The sequence below is a fragment of the Anolis sagrei genome, chromosome 3 (genome assembly GCF_037176765.1).
Source record: "Anolis sagrei isolate rAnoSag1 chromosome 3, rAnoSag1.mat, whole genome shotgun sequence".
In the NCBI taxonomy this organism is placed as follows: domain Eukaryota; kingdom Metazoa; phylum Chordata; class Lepidosauria; order Squamata; family Dactyloidae; genus Anolis; species Anolis sagrei.
Window position 1 is genome coordinate 27,956,210 of NC_090023.1, and position 13,549 is coordinate 27,969,758.

Here is a 13,549-nt window from a genome sequence, read left to right on the forward strand (position 1 = left end):
GTTTCGAAATCATGAACGCAATTTTTCAATCACTGGTACAAATGTTTTGAGTAAGCACTGGTGGAGGTGAGTTCTGTGCATGGTGCCAGTTTTTGTTACGATATGACAGCTATATGTCTCTAAATCAGTTGTTTCTTAAATATAAATGCTGCCATACCAGTTTTTACTAAGTTTTATTATTTTAATCACCCATCAAAACAGCTATTTGCACGGTGATAAGTTGGACAGTTAGTTTGCTTAATTGCAAAAATGTTGGCTGTGTTTCAGGTTCTTTAGCTTAGGGAATTAGGGAGATTTTGGCTGGTTGTATAAATTTGTTCAGTGCCCTGAGGTCGAGGATCGGTCGAAGAGAGCCATCCGGCTTCAGTACCATGAAGTACCTTGAAAAGAAGGCACTACTGTCTAAACGAGACGGAAACCTTTGGATCGCCCCTTTCGCCAACAAGGAGTTGACTTCTGCCAAACAACAACAATAATAAATTTATTCTTATATCCCACCACCATCTCCTCGAAGGAACTCAGGGCAGTTTACATATGGACAATATGTTCACAATACATAAAAGCAAAAACCATACATACAAAGTAAAAGCCACCCACAAAACAAGACACATTAAAATAAAAGCATCATAAAATCAAACCCAAATAGAACACAATAAAGATTAAAGGTATAAAACCAATTACATTAAAACTCCAGCAGGCGAAAATAAAAAAAACCAATGGCCAGGATATTTGAAGTGGGTGTGTCCAGGCTATAAGAGGGTTGGGCAAGGGATAGTGCAAATAGGTCCAAGGAAGTGGGTGAAGTGCAAAACAGAGTACTATGTGGCAACCTAGGAACTGGGCCTAAATAACTAGGGACAATAGAGAATTCTTGTAAGTCACTAATATTTGTAAGCAACAAACGTGATCTTTGAAAAACCTTGTCCCCAAGTCAGACCTTTTATACTGAACAACAGCTTCATCTTGTGTATTCATTGTATTCGTTCTTATTCAGTCCATTGTCAAGCCTAATGTAAAATGGTAATCATCACCTTCCTTGATGATAAATGAAAAGGATTACAGGTTCAGTATTCATTATCCAGAAAACTGTCACAACCTTTTTATTGCAGGCTTCCAAAATCCAAAATTGTCTACATGGATAACTAAAATATGACACATAGAATTATAAAGCTGGAAGAAACCACAAGATTCACACAGTCCAAACCCATGCAGGAAAATACAATCACCTTCGTTATCTGATAGTTCATTCACACAAATTATGTTTCATGCACCAAATCATACAAATATTGTGCAAAAACTTACCTTCAGACTAAGAAACACAAATTTAATTTTGTATATAGACTCCAAATCTTCAAGATACTACGTATATCAAATCTCCATAATACACATATCAAATATTCAAAAATCCAATTGTGCCCAGAAACTAACTGATAGCCATCTGTGTTCTCCCAGTAGCCAGCCTGAGTTAACAGTCTGGCTGTCGTTTTTTGAATCAGCTGAAGTTTTCTGAACACATGAAAGACTGCCCTACATAGAATGTGTTACAGCCATCTAAACCAAATGGAATTTGATCCAAATTACTGGGTCAGGGGAATGCTTCTTTAATATGATCTAAAAATTCTGTGTGTACTGCGAGATCTATAAGTTGAAGTAGATCAACTCCTTGCCCAAATTAAGTTTGTGGTTCACCATTTAGACTTTTGTTTATACACTACTCTTTTAACTTGAATTCCATAATGTGAATATGGAGGTACAGGAGTTTTTTAGTGTTGTACTCTCCATGAATATGAAATTAGTAGCTAAAATACTGCAATGCTATTTCTATTTTTAGAGATATAACAACAATGAAAGGTACCATTGTTGCTCAGGTTGATTCAAGTGAGTCCTTCCAGGAGTTTTGCAGTACATCTTGTTTGTCTTTCTATGAAGAAAAACAGAATCCTTCGAAGGGAATCTTGAATAAATCAAGATGCACAATCTGTGGTAAACTAACAGAGGTTTGTTTGCTTTCCCCCTTGATAAATTAAAATAGTATTATGCATATTAATCGCTTGGCAGAACCCCAGTGTTTTCTTTTATTTATCTTATTACCTTTTTAAAAAATGAATTGGTTAAGGTGTTTTTCAGACATAAAGAAAATACTGATACTTAGCATGTGATCTACAATTTTTTACTGACCATACCAAATCTTGTGTCTGATAGCCACAGAATTTGAAATATTTGACTTGCTTCTTCAAGCTTTTTGCATGAATGTCTGTGCTACAGCCACCAATGAGCTAAATTTATTTATACTAAACACTATTTGATTTTTGTTGCTAAGATATAAGCTAGCATCTTCCCATGACTTTCATATTGATAATAGTCTTGCTTAAATTATACTTCATTATAAAATTAATTGTGAAATTATACTTCATTGTAAAATTATACTTCAAAACTTGTCACATAATTGGTTCTGTTTACATTACTTTAAAAATCGTACATGTTATAAAATGAGAAAGTTTTCCTCATTTTTGAAACAAAGCTTGGAGTTTCATTTAAATGCATGTGGCTATTGCTTCCATTAGTAATGATAAAACAACATATCTTTTGATATTTGATTTTTTAATAGAAAAATTATTTGTTTACCCTTTTAGATACGTCATGAAGTTAGCTTTAAAAACATGACACATAAGCTGTGCAGTGACCACTGCTTCAATCGCTATCGAATGGCAAATGGTTTAATTATGAATTGCTGTGAGCATTGTGGGGAATACCTGCCCAGTAAAGGTGCAGCAAACAACATCCTTGTGGTTGATGGGGAGCCGAAAAGATTCTGTTGCCAAAACTGCGTTTGTGAATACAAACAGGTAACTCTTCTGCCGTTTTATATAATTAATAACATATATTAAATTCCTTAACCAGTTCTATAGAAAAGTGGTGTGCTTATTGTATTGATTATTAAGCAAAGGTAAAACTGAGATATACAGTTACTCATCTTCATTGAGAACATACCACCATAATCTACCTACTTTTATTGGTTTGGAGGCATGTCTGTAACATACATACTACTCTGGTCAATAAAATATATTTCATCCATTCTTCTCAGCATAAAGAATTTTGGCAGCTTTCCTAGAGGTTTCTAATTCTTTTGAAACTATGAGAAAAACGAAGAAAATTTTGCGCACAAAGTTTGTCTCTCTATATGAAGATCTCACTGAAAATCTTGAAAATGTTATTTGCTTATCTGGGCATGTTGCATAGTGTGACATATCCCCCCCTCCCCCCCAAAAAAGAGAAAGAAAGTATATTTAAAAATATAAAGTTAAAGCTGTCACAAATTTTTATTTCAGACTCTCAGAGAGACAATATACCAACCAATATTTGCAATGGCAGTGTGTATAGTTTTTTTTATCCTATCTTTCCTTGAAGAGCTAATTGTGGCTTGTTTTATATTTCTGCCCACAAAATCCTGAGATAATTTAAGCTGATCAAAAATGACTGGATCAATGCACCTGCCATAGATTTTCCCCCTGATTTATCCCTCCTACTGCAATTCCCCTGGCCTTTAAGTTGTGTATTTCCAAAGATATTCCTCTAACCTTCTGGAGAGACTTTTCAGAAGGAGGACTGCAAGGTAGGGGATGGTGTGAGAATTTCTCCTTGATCACCATCCTTGTGTGGACTCTGCTTTGGATATAGGAATTTGGGTCTGGGCCAGTGTATTATTTCACCAAGGCATTTATACCAATTTGTATATAAGAATTTACTGTTCCTTTCTTTGAATAAGTAGTTTCAATAGTTTATTTTAACTAGAAATCTTAATATTGAATGAAAAATACTATATCTGTTTTAACCAGTCCAACTCTTGACTATTGAAATGCTATTTATTTATTTATATAATATGGAAATGGCACTTCTAGAAACATAACAAGAGCCTTGTTGTTTTATTACACAGCAATACAAAAGGGGCAGAATAGGTTATTCAAGATACTAAAAATGATAGGCATACACTGAAGCCACGGAGAAACTTGGAGAAGCCTTGAATAAGATTTCATGAAGGAACCCAAAAGATACAAGAATAACATGGGATTTCCCCACACAACCAGTAATGCATTGCTGAAATTACAAGTGAACATGGAATTGTGGTCAAATGTCAAGTCTGTATCTCATCGATTATTGTGACATGTATACTTCTTCACTTGTATAGATTATTTGTTCTGTTTTGGCATATCTTTCATTTTTTTATGTTTTCAGGTGGTGTGTTGTTTGTAGAGAGCATTTTAAAAGTCATATTTGATTTATTAGTGGTGGAAGCATTTAAGCAATCTGATGACCTGGATATTTGCATACATGCAGAACATAATAGTACTGGATGAATCCTTCTACTTCTACTTCTAGGAAGTAGTGCCTGTAGAACATTACTCTTCCTCATTGTTGGCCTTTGGCTGACTAACCAATAATTTGCTCAGCAGTTGTCTACGAGGGAGCCCCCCCCCCCCCCCCCCCATGTGCATCCTTTAGTAAAATCTAATGGTTTGGCTTGTCCCTAGGACAGCTGACAAAGGCATATGCAGCTGGGGGAAAGACAAAGACATTGCAGATATTCACAGGCCTCCCAATGCATCTGGGAACATTACAGTGTGCCCAGCTTTATATGAGTTCAGTTGAGTTCAGTTGGTGGCAAAGCATATAAGTTCGATATTGGTATTTTTGCCTGTTTATAGGAAACATGTTGATCATGCCACTGGATTGTAAGTGTCATTTCACTGAAAATCTAAGGTTATTTTATTATTGTTGTTAATTTCAAGACATGGGAAATTGGTGCCTTGGCTTTAAATTCTTAGAGTGAGTGATGAACAAATGGCTCCTTGGGCCTATATAATCATAATCTAAATACTATTTTTGATGCTAATGTAGAAAGATCTACATTATCATAGTGTAATACATACTCATAATATAGCATTTTATGCAATAGCTATAATCTAATTTGAAATTATTATAAAGGAATGTAGCACATTTTACCTTAAGCCATGCTTTTAGACTTTTCAACTTAAAAGTCAATAGACCTATCTATATGTTAGAATAGTTAAAAGTTATGTTATCTATATTGTTAAAATAAATATGTTTAATACCTTAAAATATTTTTATCAGAATAGTAAGAGTATAGTCATTGGGTATATAATTTGTTTTGAAACTTTTGGATCAAAATTAAAGTTAAATAGAATTCCAGCTAAACACTGTAGGCTTTTAAAAATTGCTGCTTTTGCTTTTGCTAATATATAAGAGTTGTATGTAGTAGGAAAATCAGAACTGAAACACACAATAATTGTACCTACCTACTTAACATTTGCTAAATAAATACATTTTCACAAATAATTTTGAAGTAGTTGCTTGAGTTCCATTTCACTTTGGTTGCTAGCATTTTCTTCGTGTATATATAGTTTTATTCTGGATAGTTTTTATGGACACACAATGGTATATCTTTCTCTTGGCAATGCTTAAATCCTGCTTTTCTTGAACACTGTTCTAGTTTGCATATTCTTTGCTTTCTACCGTATCTTCTTGCTTTATGGCTTCCACATAGGAAAAATACTTTTGAACACTTCTAAACTAAAGCATGTTTCCTTTTTTGATGTGAGACATGTACTGCAATGCATGAGAGAAGGAGAAACCAGTGTAATGGGTTCATAGTGTGTGTAGTTCATAGGATTGCAGGTGTTGCATATTGGTGATGCTTTCCCCAGCAACGTGTAGGGAAGATTTGCCTTCCATGCCTATTTGCTGCATAGGAAACGTTTCCCTTTTCTCATCATCTCATGATTTCAGTGTAGCCATATTGAAGTTGAGTTTTAATTTGCTTCTGTCATTAGTTCTAAGAAACAACTGCAGGACATGTTCTATTCATTGTTCATTAGTGGATAATCTAGAAAACTGTTTTATACTAAGTCAGACCATCCAGCTTAGTACAGTATGTTCTTGACTGTCTATTTTTGGGCAGGTTAGAGGTTTCCCATTGTGTTGGTCAAAATACTTTGAAACTCCAGGTGTTATATTCTGATTTGAGAATTTTATTTGGAATGAAAAATAGTAATACATATAAGTTACAGGTGCTGTAGTAATGAAGTCTTTACTTGTTGCATCAAAATACTGATTCTCTGTTGCAGAATTAATTTTATATGGGAGTGTCTAGCATTTCTATAAAAATAAGAAAATCTCAAAAGAAAAAGAAATGAATAAATATTAACCATATGTTCATAGATTGGTTTTAAATCAATTCAAAATACAGTTTTAAGAACATATGAAATAAAACATGAGAAAATTAAAGCATGAATCAGCTACCTAGCAGATAGTGAGACTTGAAAGCATTAATAAAAAATAATTAAAACTTCTGGAACTAGTTGGTGTTCAAGTCAGAACATTTGGTACTTGGTTTCCGTAAAAAACTTCGACAGGTTCATGTCTTGACTTGTCTCAAGTTCATTATTGATGTCAGATTTTTAAAAATAATTATTTTTCCCATACAGATGTTTAAAGTTCCTAGAATCTGTACAAATTCTGGCCATTTTCCAAGGAAAATAACTTGTTTCCAAGTGAAAGGCTATTCTGGATATAAAAAGTGGCACTAAAAAGAAAATGATTTTTTTTACAGTATATTGGGTGTTCTGTAGGAACAAAGAACATCCAAAAAAGAAGGGATGATGGAGGCACTAATAATTTTTTCTTACCCTAAGGGTAAGGTGGAGACGTTTGATACAAGTTTGTCTGCAAAACAAACATGAGGAGTACAGACTGCATTCTCGGCATTTAGGTCCAAAATGAAAAGAAACTTGGTAGATGAGGCCGAGCAGATAGAAACTGTCTAAAATGTTGGTGCTTCCAAAATTTCCCAGTCATTAGGAGGTTGCATTCATGGATAGTTTCTCCAAAGAATCTAGGATTTGGATATGTAATGGAAGTGATCTTAATAAGGTTCAGTTTGGCAATCTTGATAGGATTATAAGCAAGTAAATTAAAGTGCAGCTAACTAAATAGATTTTCATAATATTAAAAAATCATACTAATTTATATAAATATCAATTAGGGGTACATGAGCTTGTCCATTCTGTATAAATTCCTAATGGTCTTTGTGTGGCACCCATAATGTTTGGTTGTTCAGTTACTTTTGCAGATAATGTGTTAATGTATGTGTCTGACATCAAGAAATCTGTGTGGCAGTTTCTAGATTTTACTTGGATTCTAATCTAGAATCCAGTAACATAAGTTGGTATGAATACCTCTGGCCTATTGCGTACTTAGAATAAACTGTATCCTGTTCTGTAATTCACATATTACAGTATATATAGTTTTTCTTCCCTAGATATGTCTGTATCCAGTAAACAGACTACACTTGTCTATGTAAATGGATAATTTAATAATCTTTTTATATTTTAATAATAAACCATTGTGCTTTCAGCTCCCACTGATTTTTTTTGCCAGCTCAGCTTTGATTATTCTTGGCTTACTTTCTCTTTAGTGATTAACATTTTGGGACATTCTTGTGCCTTCAAGTTGCTTCCAATTTATGGTGATATAAAGTGAACCTATCATGGGGTTTTCTAGACCAGATTAGTTCAGATGTGGTTTGTCTTTGCCTTCCTCTGAATCTGAGGGCCTGTGACTTGTACCCAGTGAGGTTTCATGGCTAACCGGGCGATTCAAACCTTGGTCTCCAGAATTGTAGACCAATGCTCAGACCACTTCACCATGCCAGTTCTCACTCTGGGACATATTTCTTGCTTTTCTTTTCAATTCCTTGTTCCTAATTTTCACTGCTATTACTTTGATTACTAAGCTTATCCTGATTTTTGAATTAAGGCAATAAGCTTTTCATATTGAACAAAGCAGTTTGCAGCAATAGAACAATCTTGTTTAGGAAGTAACATTATAGTAGGTAAATAATGTTAATTCAGAAGGCACCAAAATGGACGTGTGACAAGTGTTGAGTGCGTAGATTACTGTATATACTAGAGTATAAGCATAGTTTTTCAGCCCTTTTTTAGGCTGAAAAAGCCCCCCCTTGACTTATACTTGAGGGAGGGTCCTGGCAAAAAGGAGTGGGGGTGAAAGAAGCCGCCAAGACCCTCACCTCTCAGCACAGCAACCTAGCTGGGTTGCTGTGCCAAGAGAGGAGGAGAGGCTGTGCACCTTCATGTCCTCTCTCACGTGCCTTCTTCTCCACTCGCTGTGCCGAGAAGGGAGGAGAGGCCATACACCTCCTTCTCCTCGGTCCTTTCCACTCACTTTCCTCCACTTTTCCAGCCCCCCTTCCCTTTTTCTAGTTTCCTCCTTCCTACCCCAGTCTTTACTATTTCCAGCCCCTCGCTCCCACTTTTCCAGCTCCCTTTCCATCCAGCCTTTCCCAGGTTCTATCCTCTTTCCCATTTCAGTCTTGCCCCCTTTCCCAGGGCAGTTTCCCACTTTCCCAGCAGCCCCTCTTTCTCACTTTCCCAGCAACGCCAGTCTTTCCCACTTTTTCTTATTCATACACACACATTTTCCCCAAAATGTATAGTTTATTTTAACTATGGTATTTATTGGATGGATACATAATCACATTTATATTGAAGAAGTTTAGAATAATGATTTAATCAGAGTTGGACAGTCTTATCCTAAATTACAGTTTTATGTAAGTATTCAAAAATATTTAATCTACTGATGCCTCAATTAATGTTATTTTATTGGTATCTATTTTTATTTTGAAATTTACCAGTAGCTGCTACATTTCCCAACATCGGCTTATGCTCGAGTCAATACATTTTTCCAGATTTTTGTGGTAAAATTAGGTGTCGGCTTATACTCGGGTCAGCTTATACTCAAGTATATAGGGTATTTGACATTGAAACATTCTAAATCTGGATTGTTGAGCAAATGTTTCTTGTGGCTGGTCTTTCTAAAGGGAAAAGTTCATTTCATTGGTTGAGTTTCATTCCATGTTCTTATACCAATAACTGTTAATACAATAGATTTAGTGCTATACACAGCTTTTTAGAAGAAAAAAAATATACACTCAGTTAGCAACCACTCTTTTCCTATAATTTCCCTCTTACTGTTCCTATTTTCAGATGCTGTTCTTTGTGTTTTGAAAATGGATAATTTATTCTGAAACACCTTATTTAGTATAACATGTAGGGACTACAAAAATGGCCTTGTGTTTCTCTACCCGGTTGCTCACTGGGGCTGGGTACAGGGAACGCACAATGCCCTTATTACGCCAGCTCCACTGGTTGCCTATCAGCTTCCGAGCACAATTCAAGTGCTGGCTTTGGCCTATAAATCCCTGAACGGTTCTGGCCCACTTTACTTATCCAAACGTATCTCCCCCTACGATCCACCTAGCGCCCTAAGATCATCTGGGGTAACCCTGCTCGTTCCCCCATTGTTGCAATTGTGTCTGGCGGGGACAAGGGACAGGGCCTTTTTCTGTGGTGGCCCCCCCCCGGCTATGGAACTCCCTCCCGAGTCAAATTAGATCCGCTGCATCCCTCTTGACCTTCCAGAAACAAGTAAAATCCTGGCTATGGTATCAGGCCTTTGTAGATTAAGCTGACTTGCTGACGTGTTGACTTATATAGAACTGATGGACTGCCCTTGGATGATGATTTAAACCGGTGACTGCTGATTGATTGATTGTTTTTATGCTGTTTTATAGTATTATAATATTGACGTTAAATTATGCATCTATGTTTTTGATGTGGGCGTCATGGGGTGCCGATTTGTTAGCCGCCCTGTGTCCCTCTGCGGAGGTTGACACAGGATGGGATATAAAATCCCAAAATAAATAAATAAATAATAAAAAACCTATGACTTTAAAAAGAGTGACGTGGATGTGTTAGGGCAATACAGGGCAATGTAGGTTCTTGATAAGATGCAATAAATTCTTAAAGATGAACAAATTAGCCGACATATGTGTAGTGAAGTAATTTAACATTTAAATTTATCTGCATGTAGTTCTTGGCTACAACTTGAAAAGCAATACACAGTTAATAGTGTTATTTGAATTGTTGCAGTTTTGAGAGAGAGAGAAAACTATATTTGTGGATAGTCAACTTGTTAAATATATACACTTATTAAACTGCTGATTCTTTTTGCAACTATCTAAAACTCTGCTACAAATATTGTTCACTTCTTTTGTTCAGACTATGCTTTCTTTCTCTCAACCTCTGCTCTGGATATCTGAATTTACCATATTTCACCAATTCTATGGCATACTTTCCCCCTTTTTAGAGGCTCCAAAAATAGGTACGTTTTACAGTCAATGGCATCGTAGATTCACAGATATTTTGGAGGCCCTCAATTGGGGAAAAGTGTGCTTGGAGGGAGAAGGAAGAGAAAGATCCCCAGTTCAACGGTTTTGTCAGCCCCCACCATTATGTCTTCCACCATATCCAGATGACTGTTAACTGGTCTGGCTAAGTCTCTCGTCCTGCTTCCTCCCCAATGAGGAAAAAAGAGTAATGCAGACAAGATGACTTCCGTGTTGAAACAAAACTAGTTATTGTGCTTGTAGAAGAATGTTTTAAAAAAAATTATAAGAAAATTATGTTTTCAAAAACATCAAGCTTCAAAAAGGAGGGTGTCCCTTAGATTTGGTGAAATATGGCAATTCCTTTAACTATCTTGCACAGAAAAGCCATGCTGGGTTCATAGCTTTTACATTTATGAACATTTAGATTTAAAAGTTAGGACAAAGACTGCATGGTCATAAACAAGTTGTGGACAAAGGCAGTCAAAAGAAAGGCAATGTTTACTCATATTATAAATCAGCTCTCACTACGGAATTACACTTGCTTTTAGCAAATACAAGGCCCCTGGGAGGTGGGGTACTACACTTTCTGGTGAAGAAGAGGAAGGGAAGCATACTGCATGTTTTAGTGGGGTTTAGGTTCATAATTTCTGATAATTTCTGACCTATCATCAGGAACTAAATGTCATTAACTACTGGTATTTGGGTAAGTACTTCGTTAGTCAATTTTAAAATGAAATACATTTGTATGTATGTATATTCAATGTTCATTGTGCCTCCAAAAATACATGGAATCAAGTCAGATTTTCCAAATGTGTTAAAATGAACACCTTAAATGATTGTCAGAAACGAAATGGTAAACAACGAAGACATTTCAGAATAAAATCAGCCTCTGCATCCACAGATTCTCTGTCCACAGATTCCAACATCCATGGTTTCAAAATATTCACGCACAAACATTCAAAAGGAAAATCTTGATTTCGCCATTTTATATAAAGGACACTGTTTGACAACACCATTGTTTATAATTAGTATCCACAGAACATATCAAACTAGCTTTCAAAGGTTTTAGTCTTAATAGCAATGTATAAGAGAAGGGGAAAAGTGACATGCAGATGTGTGGGTTTTTTGTTTTTTTTAAAAAAAAGATTAACTGAGGTAGAGTTTGTGGATGAAACAAGGTTTTGATTCTCCATTTGAAGTTACAATGCATTGCCACCCCACCGTTCCACTCCAGCACCTTTTTACTGGTTAAAGGCAGGTAAAATTATTCAAAGGGGCTGCTTTATAATTTGCTGTGGATAATCATTGTCTTTCTTTTGACAAGCTTTGTACACAGTCAGCCCATGGCTTTTAGAAATCTACCTAGACATTTTCTCAAAACACTTCATAAATGTAAATGCCATGATTCCAACAGTGTTTTTTACCATATTCATCTAATGAAGAAGCCTGCGGGCTTTCAAAGTCAATGTGATACATTTTCTGCCTTTACACTGACTTAATAAAGTATTACCAAAATATGGACTTGCATTTTGGTTTAGGGTCAAGACTGTTACCCTCCCATTGTTTCATTATAGTAGCTTGCACCAACCAATATATGTATAAGTACCTTATGGACCAATGAAGGTTTCTGGAATATCTTTTAAGGACAACCCCAAAGATGTAGTTATGGGGTTGGCTTAAAATATGAGGGCATTTTTCCCAATAAGGATAAGAATACCCACCCCATGAAATTTTCCTTCAGTCACCAAATTTCTAAAATAGTAATTTCGAATTTCATCTGAACAATTTTATATCCAAAGAATAGGTGTTGGCAAAGGTACTAAGGATGTGAACAAGCCAAATATAGTATTTCTTTGTCTCGGTTTACATGATGCTAGAAACTTGGATTACAAGTTTGGATTACAACTCTGGAGACAAAGGTTGAAATCCCTGCGTTGCGATGGAAAAACTTGGAAAAGTCATACTTTCTCAGCCTCAGAAGAAACCAAAGATAAACCTCTATAATCCCACCCCCAAAATAAAACAACCAAGAACAACAACCCAATGCTCAATAGGTTGGGTTTAGGATTGCCACAAGTCAGAAATGACGTGAAAGTGCCCAACTAAAAGTGGGGGAAATTTTATTGGTGGTCAAAACCCTTGGGCAATTCCATGCATAGCCTAATATGGTCTTGTTCGTGAAGTTGGAGGTCCCAGAATAACATCTATATGTTTGTCTTCTGTAATCAGCAAATCAACCCATAATAATAGTATCAAAACCATAACATGTTTTTAAAATAACTGGTAAAATAAAACCAAAATGGAAGGCTCTATATCTTGTTGCTGACCCTTCATCCAAAATTGTTTCTTGTTAAATGAAGAGGCCTGTAGGGTGCTTGTGAGGTGCCCTCACAATCTGGATATCTCAACTATGTTCTTTGTGGACCCAGGTGCAACCATTCTGGAGGAGGGCATGGCCTCTGCTGACCTGCTGAAGTAAGAGCTGTCTGTATCCTTGATCAGTACACTCCTGCCATCAGAGAGTTCTCGTTTGGCCTGATCCCCTGTCAGCCTGTCTGAAGGGCAACTGAATGAGGTTTTTAAACACTCCTCTGTCCTGCCAGAGTTCTATAGCAGAGGGGAAAGGAAGGGAAAGGGCAGACAGAATGGCAGCTATGAATGGAGGATTTTATATAGAGAGAGAGAAAGGGGGGGGGATAAAGAAACAGAAAAATAGAGTGACAAAAAGTGAATGGAAAGAAACAGAAAAAATAGAGTGACAAAAAGAACTCTTCAGAAATCTCTTGAAAATTTTCAACACAACTGTTGGGCATCCTTGAACGCAATGAATTCCATGATGCGGATTCTTGGGGAAAGAATTCAAAAGTAAGTTGCTAATAACCAAACTTTTAAATTCCAAATATATGATGGATCCAGAATTGGAACACCACACTGTCCTGGTCATCAACTCACAATAAGACAGTTGCGCAGCTGGGAAAGAGCACCAGCAGAATTGAGAGGCCTGTTCTCATGTGAAGAAAGATTACATTACATTAGGAAACAAAAATTGAGTGAACAAAGATGCAAGTCTGGAACTTCTAGAATTTCCCAGTCACCTCTGGTGTGAAGTTTCTCTGTATCTCTGAAGACTAACGGTCTTCTCACACCATGTGATGGCTGTTAGATCTAATGATTTTAAAAGGGGATGTCTTTTTATTCTGTTTGCAAGGTTTGTAGAAAAGCTTGGCTAACCACTATAGAAAAGAAGATGCTGTACTGGATGGATTTGTTTGCTGCATTCAGCAG

The 13,549-nt window shown here is 36.2% G+C and overlaps 1 protein-coding gene across 4 annotated transcripts in view; it reads left to right on the plus strand.

Moving 5' to 3' along the window:
* The window catches only part of ZMYM2 (zinc finger MYM-type containing 2), a 90,446-nt gene that overhangs the window by 31,523 nt on the left and 45,374 nt on the right, over nt 1–13,549 (plus strand). For all 4 annotated transcript variants that reach the window (XM_067466562.1, XM_060770963.2, XM_067466564.1 and 1 more), the window contains 2 exons: nt 1,832–1,997; nt 2,634–2,846. In XM_067466562.1, coding sequence (XP_067322663.1) covers nt 1,832–1,997; nt 2,634–2,846 — 379 coding nt within the window. The remainder of the gene's footprint in view (nt 1–1,831; nt 1,998–2,633; nt 2,847–13,549) is intronic.